General features: G+C 41.9%; 2 protein-coding genes across 2 annotated transcripts in view; one reads left to right on the top strand and one right to left on the bottom strand.

Moving 5' to 3' along the window:
• LOC139749839 (methionine adenosyltransferase 2 subunit beta-like) overlaps positions 1-25,171 on the bottom strand; it is a 119,597-nt gene that overhangs the window by 31,448 nt on the left and 62,978 nt on the right. The window lies entirely within an intron of this gene.
• LOC139749838 (aminopeptidase N-like) lies at positions 138-25,042 on the top strand. The gene is made up of 18 exons (XM_071664147.1): positions 138-289; positions 2,987-3,176; positions 3,703-3,984; positions 5,827-6,035; positions 6,541-6,696; positions 6,836-6,966; positions 7,324-7,501; positions 9,742-9,925; positions 12,934-13,090; positions 13,516-13,597; positions 15,572-15,755; positions 15,930-16,266; positions 17,761-17,903; positions 18,501-18,691; positions 21,282-21,446; positions 22,620-22,763; positions 23,894-23,972; positions 24,570-25,042. Exons 2-18 carry the CDS (start codon positions 3,174-3,176, stop codon positions 24,738-24,740), a joined length of 2,796 nt encoding a protein of 931 aa, XP_071520248.1. The 5' UTR covers positions 138-289; positions 2,987-3,173; the 3' UTR covers positions 24,741-25,042.

The raw sequence follows: 25,171 nt of genomic DNA, 5'->3' as shown, positions 1-25,171 counted from the left end.
TTAGGTACCTTACTTCATGTATCTTGTGATGGTTTAAAAGAATATTCGCAGGAAGAGGATGCATTAGCGTATGAAATACTATTACTTCAGGTTGAAAGATTCAAGGTCGCGTGTACCTGAAAGCATAGATATGGTATGATCATTCGAAATAAATGCCCTGATTGCAGCCCTGAAGTACATCTTGAACCATATCTACAGTCAACCTTTACTGGTCTGCAGTGATTAGATACAATGTGTCAGGCAACAACACACTCCGTGCCAACGCAGTAACTCCCTCTCTCTCCTCAAGGTAAGTCCAACGATAAACAATTTCATTTACTTACACAATGAGTTTCTTCAGCCAGTCTCCGGTCGGCCTTAAATCTAATTAGATTAATTCTAGGGATCAGGTCAAAATAAACTACATCTTTATTACTTCCACAACTTCATTACACCCTAATCTCTGCAACATCCTCGTCTTCACAACACCCGTATGTTCATTACACACTTATGCTCGCTCTACAGTCACGGGAATTATGAATGTAATATTGTCCACAGACACATGGGTCTTATACAACATGAGAGTGTATGTCGTCTGAAGAATGTGTTGAAGAATTTCTGGTTTATACATACAACTTCATCTTGACGGTGTTAGAGACCCTGGCAGTTAATAAGCTTAACGGGAGAACAGCCTATCGACTAAACAAACACAGACACAATTAATACTGTCTTTGGTCGGCGTGTGGTTGACTTTGTACTTAGCTTGGATCGTTTTCGGGGTCAGGTCAACGGCCATCTTCGTTTACACACTCGTTTTCTTTACTATTGTATATCTTTAAGACATCCTTATCTTCACTAACTTACATATCTATTACGCTCTAAGTTCGATCCATTACGGTGTTGTCTTCACTACACCCTCATCTTCATATAACTTAGCTTCACTGAATCATGCTAAAATAATCTTGTGTATACTACTCCATTCTTCAGTACAAACTCAGTCGCTAGTAAGGTTACCATCACAGCAGGAACACAGAGGGGGCAGGTGGCGCTGGTCAGTCAGGTGATGTGGGTGGACAAGGAGAGATAACAAGATCGGGGCATAGTTAAGTGTGGTGATACTCTTGGTGCCGTGTGGGGCAGTTCATACTGCTGTACACTGTTGATTTTATTCACTATTGACTGCAAGGTGGGCATTTAGTCAACACTCGCATAATACGTCTGCCAACATGAAATAATCCGTTCATACTTTGTCTTCGATGAATCATTTGACAATCTTCCTCATTGATATATTGATAATCAATATTTTTGTTAAGGAATTTCTGTTGCAAAGGAAAATGCTCACAATATCCTTGGATATCTGTTAGAAAACTATAATAATGCACAGATTTAATATGTAGCGTTCTGGGGAAATTACGACAATCTGAAGATTTTAAAGCAACATAATCTCTGTCATGTCATACTTCCTCACGAAAACAATCATCACAATACCACAATGTATGCTTCTGCGTCTCCTTAATCTCAAAATACATCAATCTGGATGATGAGGCGTTGATGCATTACTTGGGACGCCAGCCACCATGATGAATGGGCAGCACATCCAAGTCGTAAACAGACTAGGGATAATATTTGGTGGCGCACCACTGCAGTGGATGGGGCAAGGCTGTGCTAGACAGCAATAGGATGTGACGTTACTGTGGAGGTAAGTGGTGACGTTACTGTAATGGAGGGGAAGAAATATGTACTGTGGTAAGTGATATATTACTGTGATAAAATACTGTGTTGCTGTGATAGGTCACAGGAAATGATAAAGCAGATAAGATATGCCAGCGATACACGGAAGAAAAAGAAAAAAAAACTTGGGATGATAATGAGGCATAAGATGAGACGCCGTAATTGTAGAGAGGTATGTGCGTGGGGATTGGATTATGATCTTGCTGGGTAAGCTGTCGTTGATAAGAGAGTTTGGAAGTGAGCGAATGGGGCCTTTTCTTCGTCTAATCCTGGCGCTACCTTACTAAAGCGAGAAAAGGCGAAATAAAGGCTATATATATATATATATATATATATATATATATATATATGGATCTGTCAGCGGATGGAACCATGGAAGCGGAAGTGGATCATAGGGTGGGGGAGGGGGCGAAAATTTTGGGAGCCTTGAAAAATGTGTGGAAGTCGAGAACATTATCTCGGAAAGCAAAAATGGGTATGTTTGAAGGAATAGTGGTTCCAACAATGTTGTATGGTTGCGAGGCGTGGGCTATGGATAGAGTTGTGCGCAGGAGGATGGATGTGCTGGAAATGAGATGTTTGAGGACAATGTGTGGTGTGAGGTGGTTTGATCGAGTAAGTAACGTAAGGGTAAGAGAGATGTGTGGAAATAAAAAGAGCGTGGTTGAGAGAGCAGAAGAGGGTGTTTTGAAATGGTTTGGGCACATGGAGAGAATGAGTGAGGAAAGATTGACCAAGAGGATATATGTGTCGGAGGTGGAGGGAACGAGGAGAAGAGGGAGACCAAATTGGAGGTGGAAAGATGGAGTGAAAAAGATTTTGTGTGATCGGGGCCTGAACATGCAGGAGGGTGAAAGGAGGGCAAGGAATAGAGTGAATTGGAGCGATGTGGTATACAGGGGTTGACGTGCTGTCAGTGGATTGAATCAAGGCATGTGAAGCGTCTGGGGTAAACCATGGAAAGCTGTGTAGGTATGTATATTTGCGTGTGTGGACGTGTGTATGTACGTGTGTATGGGGGTTGGGCCATTTCTTTCGTCTGTTTCCTCGCGCTACCTCGCAAACGCGGGAGACAGCGACAAAGTATAAAAAAAAAAAAAAAAAAAAAAAAAAAAATATATATATATATATATATATATATATATATATATATATATACTGAATTAAACTGAAGTAATGTATGCACTTACAGGAATATAAAGATATACATTAGAAGCATAATGATGGACATTATACATTTCATTTCCTTAAATCAATGACTACCTGTTTTCCGTAGGTCGTGACGGGATAGAGTGTGGGAGTCATCTGGCCATGGACGGCAGCCAGTCTGTCGCCTCCCTGGCCCCCAGCATCATGAATAGCTGCTACGTGAAGCTGGGTGCAGCAGTGCTGCTGGGGACGATCTCCTGGCCTCCACCGTGGTGGCTACACCCAAACACACCAATGACTCCAGCCAAGGGTCTATGGTATGTACCTCATATGTGGCTTTACCTACTGATAGTGCCTCCTTTAGAGGCGCTACCACCGTCAGTACCTTTAGAGGTGTTACCAAAGTAATAATTGCCGTCTCCAGAGGCGTTACCACGGTCAGTACCATATTCAGAGAAGTTACCACGGTCAGTACCATCTTCGGAGTTGTTACCACGGTCAGTACTATCTTCGGAGGAGTTACCACGGTCAGTACCATATTCAGAGGCGTTACCACGGTCAGTACCATTTTCGGAGGGGTTACCACGGTCAGTACCATCTTCGGAGGTCTTCAGAGGCGTTACCTCGATCAGTAACATCGTCACTACGGTCAGTGCTATCTTCAGTGCTACCACGGTCAGTATCATCTTCAGACGTGTTACTGAGATGAGATGAGAGAGAGAGAGAGAGAGAGAGAGAGAGAGAGAGAGAGAGAGAGAGAGAGAGAGAGAGAGAGAGAGAGAGAGAGAAAAAAATTTCCTATTCTTTCTGTTCTGGACCAGTAATTTCAGTTCTCTTCCGCAGGACGCCAACACAAACGCTTCTGTTCCCCAGGACCCCAACAACAACAACAACAACAACATATCTGAAAGGATCTTTGCCCTTCTGACATCCAAGGAGGAAGACACAGACGTAAGGCTGCCCAGGTCCCTGAAGCCACTTCACTACCTGGTCAAACTTCAGCCTCTCATCCACGGCAACTTCAGCGTTTTGGGCTACGTGGAGGTGGAGATGGAAGTGCTCGAGGCCACTTCAAGGGTCACCCTCCACATTGACGATATAGTCACGAAGAACGAGACTATCAGGGTCAGTGAGCAATACACTTCACCGCAGTAGCTTTCTAGTGTCGCCCCTATATCTGTCTGTCTGTCACTCTGTCTGTTTGTGTCTCTCTCCTGAAGCACCAGTTTGAATTGTAAAACATAATTGGATATCAATTTGACGAGTTAACGTTCAACAGCCTTTGATAACAAGAAAGACAAGGCCAGAGATGCTCTCTCTCTCTCTCTCTCTCTCTCTCTCTCTCTCTCACGCTTCAGTTCCAATCCTCTCTCTCAATATACTGCAATAGGTTACCGTGATGCACGTGATCTAGTTTTTGCTGATAACTATGAGGAAAAATGGAACACGAGAAGTCCGAGTGCATTTTCGTGTAATCACATCGTCAGGGGAGATATGAGAATGAGAATGTATCTCCCCATGACGATGTGATGAAACGAAAGTGCACTCAGACTTACTATGTTTCATTTTTCCTTGTGGTTATCAGCACACACACACACACACACACACACACACACACACACACACACATATATATATATATATATATATATATATATATATATATATATATATATATATATATATATATAATCATACTTTGTCGCTGTCTCCCGCGTTAGCGAGGCAGCGCAAGGAAACAGACGAAAGAATGGCCCAACCCACCCACAAACACATGTATTTACATACACGTATACTTGCTGCCTTTATTCATTCCCGTCGCCACCCCGCCACACATGAAATGACAACCCCCTCCCCCCGCACGCGCGCGAGGTAGCGCTAGGAAAAAACAACAAAGGCCATATTCTTTTACACTCAGTCTCTAGCTGTCACGTATAATGCGCCGAAACCACAGCTCCATTTCCACATCAAGGCCCCATAAAACTTTCCGTGGTTTACCTCGGACGCTTAACATGCCCTTGTTCAATGCAGTGACAGCACGTCGACCCCGGTATACCACATCGTTCCAATTCACGTCAGTTTTTATTTGAAGGGGGAGGTCTTGGGAGGGGCCAGTATTGCTACTGCTCGAGTCCTCCTCTCGTTGGTAAGGACAGAGGAGACTCGAGACTCAGGAACGTATTCACACTAAGTACGTATGGCTGACTGGCGGTCGTGTTTGTCACAAGAACCTACATATAACCCACACATCTTCACTATCCTCTCATTTTGCAGACATTTTCAATAACTGTAAAAAGATAACCAGCAACATCAGCATGTGGCTTTGTTGTGTCATCTGACCCAGTTCCTCGTTACGGTGGCCATATCTTTCAAGACGACGTACAAGACAACTATCGCTTGTTGACACATCCGTCAAGGTTATGAGCTAACAGCACTTACACCAGACACAGAGGAAACAAACTGTGTTTTATACGTTCGGCTCAATTTGATTCTGATCACAGTAAGCTAACATGGGTTAGGTTCAATGGCATTCTTCAAAAGAATAAGACACCTACGAGAAAACTTCCGGCTTGAGGAACCTAAAAATACGAGTATGACTGTTTTAAGCATATGTAATACGACAATCTATCTGCATCTGCTGTCTGTCTCAGACGAAACCCGTTGTTCTCCGTCTATTCCCAGAAATATTTGCCTTAAAGTAGGTATGTTAGTCTCATAAACATGCTCATCTGATTTGTCTGCATATATATATATATATATATATATATATATATATATATATATATATATATATATATATATATATATATATGAAAATCTATGCTTTATTGGTATTCCTACACTTGAGGTTCATCTTTTACATAGATTACACGAACAAAGTAGGGTTTAAAAGCTCACATATAAATCCCTGAACACCGGTTCTTTAGCTACAGAGGAGGAGTCTTGCTGATTGCCACGATCTTACAGCTGGTCCCGTCTAGTGACCTGGATGGGCCTGGGATTAGGATTATGGAAAACGTTTACGATCCAAAGCGGCAGTTCTACATCGCCCTCCTGGAGGATGAGTTGGTGCCAGGCGAGACGTACGTCCTCTCTATGCAGTTCACAGGAATTCTCCAGAGTTACAAGACCGGTTTCTTTAGGTCTTCATACATGGATGAAGACGGCAAGGAGAGGTAAACTTAACAACTGGTGAAAGAAGATATCGTTATCTATCTCTATCTATCTATCTATCTATCTACTTATATATTACGTTGGAGGCTCCAGTCGTGGACAAAAGTGCATATCAAGGCCGGGCCTTAATTGAAATAGAGAGAGGCTAATGAAAGGGAAAATAAGAGAATTTTGGGAGAAGTGAAAAATAGCCTGTCTTTAAAAATATATATACCAGGTCATAGTTAATGGAAAAGACATGAGGCGGAAGAGAATTCCAAAGCTTTGAGGTTTAGGGAAAGAAACAGTTATCAAAACGGCCCACCCTTGAGTTGCCAACGACCAGCAATCCGAAAATAGTGTAAAATGGTTCTGGGCGCCACGTTAACGCTCCTCAGTCAGGACGGTAGTAGCACCCTGGGTGGCTGCCGTCAACAGCCTGTCATATATAGATATATATCTTTTTCACTTCATTTTAAGACATATCTGTGAAAGTTATACTTGCAAATCATCTTTTACCACCTGAAGGGGGATCGCAGCAACAGCGTTCCAGGCAACGTACGCCAGGAGGGCCTTCCCTTGCTTCGACGAGCCTGAGATGAAAGCAGAGTTTGAGGTCTTCCTCGCTAGGGAATCTTCAATGTCATCGATCTCAAATATGCCGATGATCGAATCTTTTCCAGTGTAAGGAGTCTTTTTGAACCACGTCTTCCACGACTGTCATTGTAATATCATTGTGCTATCTATGAAAAAAGAAAAGAATATGCCAGAAATGATCACTCAGTAAGAATTCCAGCGGCAAAAATCCTTTCTTTTGCTTCAGCGAGGACCAGGAGGGGTGGATGTGGGACCATTTCAATACCAGTGTGCCAATGTCCACCTACCTGCTGGCTTTCGTGGTTGCAGACTTCGTGCATAGAGACTCCAACGCCAGCGATCATATTCCCCTCAGAGGTAAACACAGAAGACTCTAAGCATTTTCTTGTCATCATGAACCATTCATATCATTCTCTTTACTTCATTATAAGTACCGTTTTATTTCAATAACTTTCTCCTATAAAAATCATTCATCACAGAGACTGTAATTCATTAGACACACACAAGCGACACTTCTTGGAGACTTGTTTATTTGATTATCATTCCAGTACAGTTTTGGCCCCTCACGGACCCTTGCTAAACGGTAACTCAGAGTGACAGAGGAGGACAAGAACACAAGCACGTGTATTCTTTCTTCGCCTCTGGCTACATGTAAACACCATGATGAAGCTTCCATATAAATCCTCTTTTGATTTAAACATTTACATCTTGCAGTGTGGGCTCGTAAGTCTGCCATTCAGCAGGCAGGGTATGCTCTATCCATAGGCCAAGAGATTCTCACCTTCTACGAGAGCTACTTCGACGTTCCGTTCCCTCTCCCGAAGTTGGACATAGTTGCTCTTCCTAGCTTCCCCGCTGCTGCCCTGGAAAACTGGGGCGTCATCGCCTACAGGTCAGATATCATCCAGTTCTTAATTTCGTGTCATTTATGAGTTAAGATCTTAGGAACTGCTTTACTGTATTCCAGGACACGACGAGAAGCAGGCATGATCCTGTCTACAGGTCTTGTGCCGAGTACGATGTTGCCATCGGTGGCAAACTGTTCTTATTCATCCTCGTGGCACAATTATCAGATACTGGAAGACTAATGTCCACCTTCGATATTCGTTATGTAGATATATCACGATTTTGCAATATGACTGAAAAGGAAAAAAAAAATACGCTCTAATCGTACGTCATGTACCTTTTCACAAAGGAAAGGAAAGAAAATTACTAAGCTGGAGTGCCATCTATTTGCACTCATGCATGTATACAGAATATCCTGAATCTTTGTTTAGACGGTCTCCCTACCAGCCCTCCCGGTCACACTAGGTGGCGTCTGGATCCTCACTGCTTCCCACATTGCTATTCCAGTGTTCCAGTCTTCCAGCGCAGTCTCGAGTGAACTATTGTCCAAAAAAAAAAAGCTGCCATGAGCTCTGCGGAGCTCCACAAGTGAAGGTAATCCAACTTTCATTAGGGAAACCGGGACGTGATACAACTCGGCGAATAACTTATCAAGACCCACTTCTCCAGAACCTCAGAGCAGCTGAGTTAAAGCTAATGTGGAAAGGCGGGCCTTAGCCATGCTGGAGCAATCCACAGCCTCTCCAGATGAAGCTCCCCTCATGCCGGATCTATCCAAGGCAGTGTAAGGGAGACAGAAAAGTGGCTGACCAGTGAGGTCGACATACATTGAGACGCAAGAATTCGGTGGATCGGCACGCCAGGCGAAGTTAAAGCCAATGATACCATCTCCGGAAGCCTCACTCCAACCAATTGCCTCAGAGAGAGAACACAAACTGTTCCGTATCGACGGAACCAGGAAGAACGGCCCCGGACAACGTAACATCATTTGTCCGGGAGAGGGGAAGGCAGCTGGTGGTATGGGACTACACTTGCACATCTACTTTGGCAGACAACTTTCTCGACAGAACCTTGGAGAATCAAGAAGGTGCTTCAGGGGACAGCAGAAAAGAGCAAAGTGCGGTCCTCAGTGACCTCGGATCCCAGCTGATCCAGGCAGCTACGGATGAGATAGCAGCCGGGTTTCTGTTCCAGCGTCTCAACATGGATATCCAACGGTGCAGTGCAAGTGGAATCAATAGCTTGCATCCCTCCTCAGAGGAACTCGAGGAGCTGAATGACTAATGATTTATGATTCAAGCCATGATACTCTACAGTTGTGTTCTGATTCACAACATGGCACTTGAATGTGGTTTCACAGAGACTGGTGTTACTTTGACAATCACTCAAAATAATCCATCTCCTCACTTTCGTCACTACCTGTTATCACTTCCTCTTTTGCCTCCTTCATCAACGTCCCATTTCTTTTCTTGTTTTTCTCACATCAAATACCTTCTATCAAAATATTTCTTATTCTCCCTAAAGTTTACTGATACTCGCTCTGCAACTCTCATTTGTCCTCTTTTTCAACCTCTGCACCTTCATCTTGACCTCATGAGCTTTCTCTTATACATCTCCCAGTCATTTGCACTCCTTTCCTGTAAGTAATGCCCAAATGCCTCTCTTTTCTTTTTGACTCGCAACTTTATCTCTTCATTTCACCATTCGCCATCCTTTCTAATTTGCCCAACACCCACCTTTCGCATGCCATGTGCATCTCTTGCACACGCCATCACTGCTTTCCTAAATACCTCCTGTTCTTTAACCACTTTCCTCGCTTCATTTACTCTCACCTTTTGGCATTCTAGATTCAACATTTCCTGGCATTTCTTCACATAAGTATCTTTTCCAAGCTCACTTACTCCTACCACTCTCTTCTTCCCGATATTGCTTCCTGTTTTTCAAAAACCTTTACAAATGTTCACCCCCGCCTCCATTAGACAGTGATCAAACATTCCACCAGCAGCCCTTCTCAGTATATTTACACCCAAAAGTCTCTCTTTTACACGCCTATCAATTAATATGTATTCTAATAATGCCCACTGACTATCTCTCCTACTCACGTATACTTGTGCATGTCCCTCTTTGTTAACCAGGTATTTTCATTCACTAGCCCTTTCTCAGCACACAACTCTACAAGCTGTTCACTATTTTCACTCATAACAGTGAATACCCTATGCGCCACCTCACTTATACTCTCACCTGCAACATTATGAATTACCATACTAGAGCACGTGATTGTTACAGGGAGGCGTTGATGCTGACAGAGTCCGGCTGGTCGCTGCACCACAGCGAGCGGCAGGTGGCTGAAGTGGTGTCTCACGACCTGGCCCACCAGTGGTTCGGCAACCTGGTCACATCGAGGTGGTGGAGTGATATATGGCTCAGTGAGGGATTCGCCACCTACATGGCAAACGTTGCCGTCGATCACGTAAGTTATAGTGAATAATCATATGGGATAAATCATCTGGAAGCTGTTATCCTGTTGTCAGGTAACATGAGCTTTTGCAGACGTATCTAAGTAATTCTCACTCATATTAAAGCTTTAAGACACACATCAGATCCACACATCCTCCACCACTTCTGAAATCTCACTTCTCCTCCCCAGTCTGATGCTCTGTACATATCTTCACCCTTTTGTCACTTCTCTCTCATACAATTTACCAGATGCACTCAACAAACTTACACTTCTGTAGTTTGAACACTCACCTTTATCTATCCCCCTTACCTTTATGCAATAGCACTACAATAGTATTCTGCTAATCCTCAGGCACCCCACCATGATTCATATATAAAATGAAAATCCTTGGTAACCAATCACACAATCACCCTCTCTTAAGAAATTCCAGTGCAATAGTATCTACTCTAGCCGCCTTGCCATAATTCATCTTACTAAAGGCTTTCACCACGTCTTTTCTCTTCAAACCAATCTCCATGTTTCAGTCACTTATCACACCAAACCCCGACCAAAACACCCTACATTTGCCACCCTATCACATTCAACAGTCCTTCAAAATACTCACTCCATCTCCTCTCTTCGTCATTACCTGTTATCATTTCCACTTCTGCCCCCTTCACCGATGTTCCCATTTGTTCTCTTGCTTTTCACACATTATCAACATCCTTCACAAACATTTTATACTCGCTAAAGTTTACTGATACTCGCTCTCATTTGTCCTCTTTTGTCAACCCCTGCACCTTCCTCTTGACTTCCCTCCTACCGCGATCTCATACATCTCCCAATCATTTACACTTCTTCCCTGTAAGTACCGTCCAAACGCCTCTCTTTTCTCTTTCACGAACAACTTTACTTCTTCATCCCACCACTCACTATCCTTTCTAATATGCCCATCTCCGATCTTTCGCATGCCACATGCATCTCTTGCACATGCCAGCACTGCTTGCCTTAAATACCTCCAATTCCTCACCCACTTCCCATGCTTCTTTTGTGATTCTACACTCAATATACCATGCTCTTAGTTACTCTCTTAACTGCCACATTCTCTCTTTCTCATACACTTCATATTAATGATACTAATGATGGGCTGCATTGCAAGATATCAAAATTCGCTGATGACTCACAGCTGGAAATAAATCTATTTGAACGTCTGCAGCCTAAAACAGACAGACAAACTGATGGACTGGGCTCACAGGTGACGATTGAATTCTAATGTCAATAAAAGCAAAGTTATACACATCAGTAGCAGATACGAAAAGGCAAAGCTACGGTATGAATTCTACTGAACTGAAAAAAAAAAGGTAAATGATTTCCGGGCTGAGAAACAAATCCTACGAGAGCAAATGAAACAACGTGGAGAATCTATTTCGCTTAGAAAAGAGAAGGTCAAGAGGTGATTTAATACAAATATTAAAAAAAAAATATCAAAGCCTTCCATATTCTGATCTCTATCAAGTTACTTAAGACTTCCATATTCTGATCTATCAAGTTACTTCAGACTTGATGCGTCTCATGTTACTTGCGATATTGGATACATAATCGTGGGCAAACATTTTACCTCGAAGTAATTTTTCTTCAGCAGAATCGTTAATATATAGAACACTTTGTCAATTAGACTGAATGAAAATAGAACTAAAGATGCGTTTAAGAACAAACTCGTTATGCATTTCGCTTACTTTATTTGAGTCTCTATAAGTCACAATGACAATATGCAGGTTATTCTCTCTGGATTATCTGGAAACCCTCTAACTTTTACACACTAATCTGTGAATTTCTGATCTCTTCCACCACCACCACAAACAGCCTCGAAAGGACCCAATTATCTGTTGCTGATGAGATTCCTTTGTCTTCCTTTGAAACTGAACCCGAGAAAATGTAATGAGGATGGGTCACATGAAAGAAGGCGTCGATATGAATATCATCCAGCAGGAAATAAGCTGCAGGAATCAGCGTGTGAGAAAGACTCGGGAGTCGACATCGTCCCTAACCTGTCCCCAGAGTTCCTCAACAGGAGAACAGTAAAGGACACAGATTGTCCGCTGGCCAATGCTAGTGTAGCCTTGAAGTCAATGAGTGAGGAAATGTCCAGCAAGCTGGACACATCCTAAATAAGGCCAAAAGGAGAGTAAGCTTCTTAGGATTGGTCAGCCGCACCTAAAGAGGGACGTAATTAATAAGGTCGAGAAGAGAGCCAGAGAGATGGACCAGAAGTATGAGAGCAGAGTTATAAAGAGAGGCTAGAGGCCTTATATCTACCCACTCTGGAGGAGAGAAGAGTGAGGGGTGACCTTATCACAACCTCTACGTTTCCAAATCAGCTTGATGGTGTAGGCTGAGCACAGTTCTTTGAGAGACGTATGGACATAACAACCACAGGACGTAGCGTGAAATTAAAAAAACATAAAAGATAATGTACAGAACTGTTAATAGTATATGAATGGTAATGAATGGAACCAACTGTTCGAGGATGTGGCGAATGCAGACAGCATACAGAAAGTTCAAAACTTGTAATAACAGTAGAAAATGTTCAAGAGATGGGGCCCCACGAGAGTAAACCCCCCCCTCCCCCGTACGATACATGTAGATAATCACATATCCGGTGTGTGTGTGTGTGTGTTTGTGATCATAAGCGTGTTTCTCTGCTTATACATTTCTATTTGTAATCATGTTTGCATGAACAGTATAATGCTTGTGATATGGTTAAGGTTTTGATATGCTGGTATGTGGTGATCATCTGTTTTATGTCGAGGATTCCTACATTTCTATGGTAGTCAATACAAGACTCTTCCTGGAAAAGAAAAATTTCTTTTTATATACCATAAGAAACTATATCTTCTGGTCATAAGATTTCATGATTTCATGATTATCTTTTTTAAGGGAACTAATTCCAGTCGCTAATGGCATATCTGTTTAAGATTACCTGCTTATCATTTGTACGTGGGAAAATAACGAGGTTGTTAATTTGTCTGTGTTTGTTTCAGGTTGAACCCAGCTGGCAGATGATGCACCATTTCATATTAAAGTCACTTCACAAAGCCCTTACCGACGACAGTCTAGAGGTCTCACAACCCATGAGCAACCCGGTGCAAGATCCTGACGAAATCAAGAGAAATTTTGATCAACTTTCGTATTCTAAAGGCAAGTCAACACTTTAGGTTACCAATACATACCCTCGCAGTAGGTTTAATATGATTAAGGTAAGTCAACACTTTAGATCACCACTACATTCACTCGTAGTTGGTTTAATATAATCCTCACACAGCTGGTAGTCATAAGCTGAGCGGATTCTCTGGATTTAGTCTTATGGAATTTTTCAACAATTCCATTCAAGATAATATACTATTACTAATCAGGGAGATCATAGGAGCTCTTAGCTTTGGGCTTACGTATTTATTAGCTGAGGTAATGTCAAAAGGACACGTAGAGTTGTCTATATATATATATATATATAGTTCCATCATATGTTATCCAAAATGCGACAAGAATTTCAAAGATTAACTGTTTAGAATGATTCATCTATCATAATCACGTCAGCCATGACTAACCGATGTGGTGTTGCCCAGGTGCGTCTATCATCCGGATGATGAGCCACTTCCTGACGGAGGCCACCTTCAGGAGGGGTCTCACCAACTTCCTCAGGACCCTGTGAGTAACTTGCCTTTTACGAGGTAAACAGTAGTAGACCGACCACTGTGCCAGTGTATGTATATAAGGGATGATAAAACGGTTATCGATAGGAAATTTTCTCTTCCATAACTCCATCAACATCGATTGTCACTTTTTTTCTCTTACTTTACATATACGTTAGATCTTATTTTGGTGTCTCATATGCACAAGTACTATACAATCACTGATGCTTTTCCACGGTTCTCTCTTCTTATTCAATCCTTCTTAATGATTCAATTAATTTTTCAATGATGCTTTTTTTTTTTGCTTTGTCTCGTTTTCTTACTGCCTGAGGATCCCCTCACTGTCCTTACTTTTTTTTTTATGATGGCTTCATTTCATGTTATGAGCGTTAAAAGCAAGTGTCCGTTAGGTAAGAAGTAAAGGGTTGTGCAAATTTCTTGGATAATTATGCTGGCCGTGGCTGCTTTAAATACGAAGATATGAAAAGGAATTCAAACAAATCACTAGGTCCCTTCGAGGCTGTTTGTGACAGTGGAAGTGTGTGTGTGTGTGTGTGTGTGTGTGTGTGTGTGTGTGTGTGTGTGTGTGTGTGTGTGTGTGTGTGTGTGTGTGTGTGTGTGTGTGTGTGTGTACCATCTGACGCAATGTTTGTGTGCATTAGTGTGATGATAACATGCATTTGGAACAGATTCCTTTAAGATCATAAGAGAATTTAGATAAAATAGGTGAATGGTGTAGAAAATGGCAAATGCCATTTAACATTAATGCATATCAGCTGCTGCAAGGAGGAAACCTCAGCAAAAAAGAAACAAGCTATGATTATGGAGTGATGGGCCGCAAGATAAAGGACACCCTTCGTGCTAGGCATCTAGGGGTCGCTGTCTCTAACAACTTTAAACTCTCCCAGCACTGTAACGAAGCAGCCAAGGAAGTATATGAGATTTTAGGATTGATTAACAGGACTTTACATCCAAAGGAAAGGATACAGTGCTGCCATTATCCTAAAGTCTTGTCAGACCTTACCTTCAATATGCGATGTGCAGTTCTGGGCCCTCCATCTCATCGAGGATATACTCAAATTATTTAGTAACTAAAGCTGATTCCCTTCTTTCGCAACAAACCATTTGAGGACAGACCTCGAGATTCAGATTAATTCTCTCTAACCAAAAGGAGGCTTCGGGGCAAGTTAACAGAATGATTCGAAATACTTATAGGATTCAACAATGTCGATAGGTAAAACTTTACTTTTGCACTAGTGCTGCCAACGAGATGTGGATTAAAATTTAAGAGGCTACCGATTTAGTCTGGACTGCATGAAATATTTGTCCACCATCGCCATTATCGACGTATGGATTAAGCTCCCAGAATATGTTGTTCATAGCAACATAATCAATATGCTTCAAAGCATGCCTGATCATCACTTGTCACTCTCCAGTACTGTATAATGCTCTCAAATAATCATTATAACATAGCGGTATAAAATGCTATCTTTTCCACAAGTGATCTCTCCCTGGCCGTGCTACCGTCACGAATACAACAGTGATTAATCCATGTAACTTGTTTTAACAAATAATCCTTCCACGTCATGAGTAATATAGATGTGCTAAGTTGCGAGACTGAGCTGACTATCCCATCAAAGTTTTCTCAGACATTAAAGAGTTGCGAAGTATTACGGCGTGTTGTCAGTGGAAGGGAGAGTGGTGAGGGAGCCGTTGCTTTGCTCTGTTTTTCCTCTACTGCTTTTAAGGGGATTGTCCATCTGTTTCCAGCAGTTTAAAGGCTAGATCATCTCCCTTGGACCATGTGAGGGTCTGTGTGGTCTATCTATGCAACGCTATGTCACAAGATTACCTCAGTGTAACGCTATATCACAAGATTACCTCAATGTAACGCTATGTCACAAGATTAGCTCAATGTAACGCTATGTCACAAGATCACCTCAATGTAACGCTATGCCACAAAATTAACTCATATGGCTATCGTTATCAGGGCGTTTGACAACGCTGGGCCAGATGACCTGTGGCAGTTCCTTACTGAAGCTGCTCACGAGGATGCCACGCTGCCCGAGGATGTCACCGTAAGGATGATCATGGACACCTGGACGCTGCAGGTGGGCTACCCAGTCATCAAGGTGGAGAGGGACGCAGAAGGCACCTCAGCTCTTCTCAGTCAGGTACTCATGATGCTGCAGCTTCGCTCTTATATATATATATATATATATATATATATATATATATATATATATATATATATATATATATATATATATATATATATAATGAAGTCGAATCATGCATTCATTTAGTGTACGAGTCTCGAATACCTTTTTTCCTTTTTGTTCATATAGGAAAGATTCTTGATGATCAAGAACGAGAACTCGACAGATACCCATGACTACAAGTGGTGGGTGCCAGTAACGTACACGAGTCAGGAGGCTCCTGATTTTGAGAACACCCAAGCCGTGGTGTGGATGAATGATTCCGAAGCCGAAATCACCATCTCGTCTCTGCCGAGTAAGGACCAGTGGGTCATCTTCAACCTACAGGAAACAGGCTTTTACAGAGTGAACTACGACCTCGACAACTGGGACCTGATCGTTCAGCAGCTGAAGAGCAACCATGAGGCAATCCATGTCATCAACCGCGCCCAGATCATCAACGATGCCATGGATCTAGCAGATGCAGGTAGGTTCTGCCAGTGCTGTGGTGACGGACAAGTTAAGTAATCCGAGTCCATTAGGAATCCAGGGCATTATTCAACCACAGCGAGAGAGCTCGTGGGCTGAGGCGACCCAGAGCCCATGTGCATATTCTGTTGCTCTCGCGTGCATCACCAGAGACATATGGTTAGCTGTGGGACTTCCTAGGTCACCGCACTCGGTAAATACGTGTCAAATAGTCAAGCATAGTAAAGTGCTGCTTTACAGAACGTATTCAGTAATAAATTCAAATGATATTGCATGGATCTTACTATTAGCTGACTCTAGCCTTGTAAAACATAAACCTAAAAGCCAGAACTGAAATTTACGAGACTCTGAAGGATATAGTTTCATGTGCAAGATGTGAAACCTAACAGCGTTATTGAGATTAATACATAGCGATTACCCTAATTGTTATGAAACCCTGTAGTTGAATTATTCGTTTGCAAAAAAAACATTTATTGTAATAAGATTAATGTTCCCATTTTGTGGTTGACTTTACTGACACAAAGGAATACAAAAGAATTCGAATAGCAACAGACTACTGGGCCCCTTCAAGGCTGTTTGTGATAGTGGAAAATATCAGAAACTCACATATTAGCGTGGTAAAAGTAGAAATGCATACAGATAATTCAAAGAGAAAAGATTTAAACTCTCAATGTGATTAAGGAGACGCAAATAATGTTAATCGTGGACTTGAAGAGAAATATTCATGAAATCTATTTTTAAACGTATCTATCGACTTGATTTCAGCCACCCTAATAGGTAAATCATTCCATATGTTAACAATCCTGTTGAAGAAAAATGACTTCGCCTCATTCTATGCAAAATGTTGCCCACGAGTTTGTATCCATCGCTACGAATGAAATCAGACGAATCAAGTCTTAAGTAACTTGTTAGATCAAGATTATCAAAGCTTTTGATAATTCTAGATATCTCTCTTAGATCACCTCTTGATCTCTTTTTGAAGTTAGAACAGATTCAAGTCGTTGGTGTCTTCTTCTTTCAACTGATGTAACCAAAACTGAGCACAGTATTCAGTGATCAGAACGAACCGATAAACTGAACAGGGTATGGATGATTTCTCTTGACGCCAGTACGAGAGACTCCTTACCCAGGAATCCAGGAATCAATCTTGTTCAGCCTTTTTTCCTGCTTCTATGCACAGCATACTTGAGATCAGGTCACCAGAGATTACTGTGCCCATTTATCTTTAACAGTTCCATAGAATTTGTACTGTAGTTTACCTTTTCGTTGTTGCTATCGGTATGTACCACTTTGCACTTATTGCCATCAAAATTCATGAGCCACCCAGGCCATCAATTTGTCTATAAGTTTGAAACTGGCAACGTTCAAGTTCAATCTATAGATTCACTTCCCATCTTTGTATCATCCACAACATTTGACATCAGTAAGCAGCAACTTCAGTCATATATTCTTTACATGTCATTTTTGATTTGTTATTCCTCCTCCCTTTCAGGTTACTTATCGTACAATACGACACTGAGCGTCATCTCTTATCTCAGTCACGAGACGGAGTATTTGCCATGGGAATCAATGCTGGCCGGTCTGCCTTACTTTAAGAGACTAAGCACCTACTCACATGGCTTCCAGGCTTTCAAGGTTAGCATCTCGTCTTCCAGGTGGAAAACTGTTGTGTTTATGAGAGACGTGAACACGCGCGCTGGAAATACTGACAGGGTTGGTCTAGATCAAATGATCTTGATATCAAAGCGACGTATCCCATACGCGCGTGAAATATCCCGTTAATACTGTTGGGTGATATAGTAATCACTAGTCAGGCCAAAATTGATATATATACATTTTTCCTATTCTCAGTCTTCTTTATTACTCTGTTAACAGAATTAATTCAGTATGCAAAGTTTTAAATTTTTAGTTGTCATGGTCATGACGCTAGAACACACACACACACACAAACAGACAGACAGACAGACAGACAGACAGACAGAGACAGACAGACAGACAGAGACAGACAGACAGACGGACACCAGACAGACAGACAGACACACACACACACACACACACACACACACACACACACACACACACACACAAACAGACACACACACACCAACTAAAGTTAGGTGTGTGTGTGTGTGTGTGTGTGTGTGTGTGTGTGTGTGTGTGTGTGTGTGTGAGTGTGTACATACAGAAGTAAACATTTCTTGCAAGCAATCATCACTCTACTCCTGGACGCAGAGTTACCTCCATGATCTTATCACACCTGTGTACGAACGCATGGGCTTCGAAGGTGACATGTGTGACCCCTACCTCGAGCAGCACTGGCGTCGCCAGGCGGTGTTCTGGGCGTGTGAGCTCGGGAACCAGGACTGTGTCAACAACTCTGTCACCCTTTACCAACAATGGATGCAAAATGGAGCCCATGACAGGTACCTTTCATATGTGTGTGTGTGTGTGTGTGTGTGTGTGTGTGTGTGTGTGTGTGTGTGTGTGCTTCAAGTCATTTTTCCCATTCATCCACCAATCCCATTCTAAAAAAGTACTTCCTCATATCTTTTTTTTTTTTTTTTAACAAGTTTCTTGCTTGAATTAATATCATGGTCTCACGTAGTTGTCTCTAAATCTCTCAAAGAACTCTGCACTGTCCATATTGTCGATCTCTTTTAAAATCTTAAAGGTTCTGATACTCCTCTCTCTTCAAGGGCAAGAAAATCTAAAGCCTCAAGCGTTTCCCCGTAACTCAACTCTCTTAATCATGGTGCTGTATTTGTTGCTCTCCTTTGAACCTTCTCCTGTGCCTCTTAAGGTACAGTGACCAGACTTAAGCAACATATTCTAGTTTTGGCCTCCTGTGTGATGTGAACAGCTTTCTGCACAGAACTCCTTTACCACAAACGACAATGCTATTATGTCATTTGCAAGTGGACAGCTGGTTTCCATAACTGTTCTCTGGCGACAAGTTAGTGACAATGTCGACTCCTAAGTATCTCACAAAGACTCACAAAAGAAACACCTGATATAAAAATCTTCGATCAGTCCATTTTTCCTCTCCCTAAGCTGAAGCTCTGTGTTTGCCACCACCCTCTGAATCACCACTCTCCCTTTCAACTTACCAGGTAAACTCAATAAACTTTATACCTCTGTAATGCGGACATTAACTTTTGTTCCCCTTGCCTTTACACAAAAGCACAATAAAGGCATTCTCCCAATACTCAGGCATCTCACCATAAGCCATACATACATTCAAAATCCTAAATAGCCAGTTTGCATAGTCACTTCTTTTCTTGAGAAATTCATCTGCAATCCCATCCACTCCGCCCTCCTTGCCGCACTTTATACAACGCAAGGCTTTCATCAACTCATCTCTTTTTAACAAACTACTTGCCATGACTTCGCATATGTCCCCGACCCAAACGCCGACACCTATCACCCAATCATCACACACATTCAATTCACCTTTAAAGCACTCAATCCATCTCTTCGCCTCATCTCTGCCCGTTACCACTGCCCCATTTGTCCCCTTCTCCGATGCTCTAATTTGTTCTCTTGTTTTGCTCACACTGTTAACCTTCAAAGACATTTTCAGATTCACCCTGAAGTTTGCTGATACTCGTTCACCCTAACTATCATTTGTTGTCTTTTTCTGCACTTTCCTCTTGGTCTACTATCACTTTCTTTTGTATATCTCCTAATCACTTACACTCCGTCCCTGCAAGTAACGTCCATACATCTTTTTTCTCTTCCTCTAGAAACTTAACTTCGTCATTCCATCGCATGATTCACTGAATACTGAACTCATGAATGAAACGTCCAAAATTATTCTAGGGTTAGTAAATAGATCCCAGCAAAGTCTGTGAAGGAAACAGTAGAGTTTTATATGATGAAATCGTATCCTTAGGAAATGACAAATATGCAATAAATGTGATATTCTAACTGTATCATCATTAGCTGGTCCCATATGACAAGTGACCATGACACAACAGGTTAGTTGATTTCTTAGAAGACTGCTTTCTAAACCAAATGGTTGGACACTGAACGAGAGGCGGCAATAGGTTAGATATAGCAAAGCCCACAAACACTGACATTAGTAACCGTGTGGTTGACGAGAAGCTAGGATACAGCGATCACATATTGACACATTCCCTGCAAACTGCCAGTTCGATTTCAAAGAGAACGGCATGACGTTATTCAATTTTGGTTTAGCTGACCTCGATAAATCATGGCATGACTCAGGGAAAGTAATCTGGTTGAAACTACTACATGAGGACACAGATGAAAAGATTTGAAGTAATTTCAACAATACATTACATTCTCTTGAGAGAATTTATGTTCCTAGAGGAATGAAATGGAGCTGTGAAAGGGAGTAGCCAGGTTGGATTGATAAAAAAAAAAGAATGATGACAATCATATATAAACGAAGGGCTCACAAGGTATCTAAGTCAAGGGACGTAAGTCATGACCATGAAATGGCATAAGATCGCACGGAAAGTAGAGGAAGAAAATTAGAAACAGAAAGAAAAACTCTTGAAAAACAATTCATCACAATGTGAATGCGAACAACACAGGCATTCTGCACACAAACCTCTTTCCAAGCTCACTAACTTTCACCATCGTTTTTCCACCCATATCATTTCCTCTACAAACCTTCATTCTCGCCTCCATCAAGCAATGATCGATCGTCCCACCAGCTGCCTGTCTCGCTACGTTTACATCCTGGAGTTTCTTTTTTTTTTTTTTACCAAATAATGCCAGCTTTGCCATCTACCATACTCACACCACGCATACTAACGTATATTCCTCTTTGTATAAAGTGTTCGAAGTCGACTGTCCTTTTTCAGCAGAGAGATGAGAGAGAGAGAGAGAGAGAGAGAGAGAGAGAGAGAGAGAGAGAGAGAGAGAGAGAGAGAGAGAGAGAGAGAGAGAGAGAGAGTGAGTTTTGATTTAGTTATCAATCAAGAAAAATCATAGACGATAATCCCACTGGGCACAGCTCCTAACTGGTCTTAAGCATCTCTTCAGCATCGACCCCAACCTGGAGGACACAGTCTACTGCACCGCTATCGCTGCTGGAGGCCAGAAGGAGTGGGACTTCGCCTGGAATCGCTTCCTGGACTCGAATCACACAAGGAAGGCTGGGCTGCTCACAGCCCTTGGATGTACGAAGGAGCCCCAGATCTTATCTCGGTTAGTTTCTCTATTCTCCACAGAATAATGAAGGCAAGTCGAAGAAACAACATACTGTTGATACACAAAGATCTTGATAATCAGTTGCCGTCTGATCACAATCGCGAGAGGACGTGCCTTAGCGTTGCTCCCGTGTGGTATCATTGCTAAGTGACAATAGCTGGGCCGTTATGATATCCATTACCTTCCACATACGGCCAGACTTTCGACCAAGCTCTCCTCCCTCCTTATGTCTTTTCTAACAACGTAAACTATCTCGTTCTAGAGGCCAGTTTTTCCGCAGCCTTCCAAACTCTGAAAATACTTTTCGTCTCATTTTCCTATATCTTCGTTTCTTTCATCCTTTTCAAATTTCCGTAAAGGTTTGGGTTCGATATAGTCTTCGGTCCGTGAGTAAAGCCACCAACATTAATAAATCAAATACACTCACTTGACTATGAAATCTTCATCGTAAGTCCCTTGTCATGCGCAGTGAACGATGAAAGTCTGTTCCAGGTTTTGTCCGATGATTATCTACATCTAACAAAACATAAAAAAAGGATTGCCTCAACTCTATCTTCGCAGTTGTCAAGCTTAACTACAATGAAACTTCTCGAGCTTGGATGCAATGAAGCCTCAAATGTGTTGTTAGTTCGGAAGAAGGTTCGAGTAATGCTCTGGCCGATGGCATATAGATGCGCTAACTTTTGTCATATTAGCAAGAACAAAAAAACATGCTTAAACCAATTCAAAATCTGTAGGTGACTCTAGAAAAAATAAGAAATCTCAAAAAACGTTTTTTCATACCACTTATTCAAGAAATTCAGTGAAGTGTGTGGGTGGGATGCACTGCTCAGATATACCAAGCTCTCATTAAGCGCGCCGGAATGCTTGCCTTTTACGAGATGTTTTCAACAGTTCCAAGGAACAGACTTTTGTTCTTCAGTGTACAGACCTTCATCACAGGACCCTTGACGTATCGTCATCACAGGAACCTTGAAACGTATCGTTATCACAGATACCATGACATATCGTCATCACAGATACCATGACATATCGTCATCACAGATACCATGACATATCGTCATCACAGATACCATGACATATCGTCATCACAGATACCATATATCGTTATCACAAGTACTTTGCCATGTATCGTTATCACAGGTGCCTCATCTTGTATCTACATGGCAGGTACCTCGCCAAGACCTTCACTGATGGCAGCGGCTTGAAGTTCCAGGACGTTTTCTTGGTGTTCGTGTCGGTACTCATGAACGACATCGGCCGAGACGTGGCCTGGAACTATATCAGGGATTACTGGGAGAATATTTCTGAGTAGTGAGTATGATATCATTGTATCTCTTGGTATGAAGCTCAATAAAAGTCCACTATAGCAATAGGAACAAGAATACACTTTCCCAAATCAATACACTAATCAATATATCAAAACGACAGACAAAAGACATTATTTTCTATTATGAATATAATTTCCTAACTATACATAAATGTTATCACCACAAATGTAGCATTCGACGTCGAGATACGTGTGGTCTGTGTCACTGTACGTAAATCTCTTGCCTCTTGATCAAAATATGTCCCCATAACACCAGTACAGCTTGCCATACTGCAGCAACCGATCGTCCCAGTCACCTATACATTACCGCCATCCTCTTACCGTTCCCAGCGTTACAATCTCAGCATTCCATATCTTGTCTAACTCCCGAGGAAACGAAAGAGAATTCTTCGAAGATTCGCCCCACAGCTTTCTTCTAAGCTAAGTCAGGATGGTTCAAGATAGGTTATGTTTGTACTCTAAACTAATCTAACCTTACTAGCCTAACCTAGTGTGAGCTTTTATAATTCCGGGGGAGGAGCCCCTGACATACAAACACGGAAGGGGTGGCTAGTGGCTGGAGAAGGTGTGTCTCTTGAGAGGTGAGGGTAGAGTGAGCAGAGCGGACGCTGTCGCTATCTGATGAGTAAAAATCTTCAGCTTCAGCTCACTAAGAGTCACGATGAAGCTTCAGCTCACATAAGAGTCACAATGACACCCAATAACTCAAAATGACTTTAAGTACCTTTAGACTCAGTGAAGAAAGTTTCACTCCGTGTTTGTGATGTTATTCTGTTCGGTTTCGTAATGTCTTAACCACTGTCTCTTCTCCTCTCTGTGACAGTCGTAAATGTCTTAACTACTGTCTCTTCTCCTCTCTGTGACAGTCTTAAATGTCTTAACCACTGTCTCTTCTCCTCTCTGTGACAGTCTTAAATGTCTTAACCACTGTCTCTTCTCCTCTCTGTGACAGTCTTAAATGTCTTAACCACTATCTCTTCTCCTCTCTGTGACAGTCTTAAATGTCTTAACCACTGTCTCTTCCTCTATGTGCCTTGAGTACAACAGTAACCTGTCTCTCCTTCAACCTATACTACATGATAAATTAACCTTAGTTTACCTCTCCTACTAACAGCCTGGGAAGTCCCTTCGCTCTAGGCATTCTGCTGGAAAGTGTGGCCTACCGTTTCACTACTGAGGAGGAGAAACATAACGTGAGCTAAGTGCATTTGTCTTGTATACAATATAGAACAGAAATGAACTTATAAAAACTTAATTACTTCAAGTATATCCAGTAATGAGTTTTCTATTGGTAACAATTCTATTTCCTAAGCTTTTCATTATCGTTCATATACATCGTCAGCTGACAGGGATGAAACATGTCATTGGCGTCTTTATGGAAGATATTTTTCCTCTCACTGTAGCAAACAGTTTTCGGTATCTCCGTTTTCTTATGATGGATGTACGCTCTGTCATTTCTATTATGTGAAAAGTCTTAATTACGTTTTAAAAAATCTGGAACTTTAATACAACCGGAAAAAACAAGAAAAAAAAAAAACGTAGAAACGAGACTTAAATCATCAAAACTATAAATTCTATAACATGTCGATGGCAGCAAACGGGTCAGAGTCTCAATGGAACAACGAAGGTATACACTGCAGTATTCTTTTTCATGTTAACTAAGACGGCATGGGCAATTGAATACTCCAATCATGGCCATCTCATTAAAGCTAGCCATATGTGTGTGTGTGTGTGTGTCTGTCTGTCTGTCTGTGCGTGTGTGTGTGTAACCCTTCACTATTTCTCCTCAGCTGGAAGTCTTCCGGGATGAAAATGCCGTACAGCTGTTGCCAGTTGTGCCGGCCATTGAGAGAGCCATTGGCACAATCACCAACAACATCGCCTGGATGGACAAGAACTATGGTGTTATTGTACGATGGCTCCACGACCACGGCTACTCTACGGAGCTGAGACGCCTCTAGACATTCACTTGTTATGTGGAAGATGACGTACACAACTTCAGTTACTTTATAATGTTTATAAACTTTGAACAAAGTGTAACTTTTTTAAGTTTTTCTGTGCTATTACCTTAGCCTTCATCACACCAGTATTCTAACCTTACATTATCATATCTTTTATAAGGTTTCCTGAGAGCAAAACTTGCCCGTAAAGTGGTGTGAAAGGAGTGGTATTTCTACATATATTCATGTCGTTTACCGCCAACACTGCGCCTGTGTATGAATTGGGTGTACGTAATAAAAACAACCTCAACATAAAGGATGAAGCATCGTTCTCACGTCTTCCTATCTTATCAGTTATTATCAGGCACTTCTTCCACACACCCCTTCTAGACCAAACGCTCACCTACCACAGGCCCTGGCCAACACTAAGGTAATAGAATAACTCTGTGACT

The sequence above is a fragment of the Panulirus ornatus genome, chromosome 8 (genome assembly GCF_036320965.1).
Source record: "Panulirus ornatus isolate Po-2019 chromosome 8, ASM3632096v1, whole genome shotgun sequence".
NCBI classification, from domain to species: domain Eukaryota; kingdom Metazoa; phylum Arthropoda; class Malacostraca; order Decapoda; family Palinuridae; genus Panulirus; species Panulirus ornatus.
This window is presented reverse-complemented; position numbering and strand designations above follow the sequence as displayed.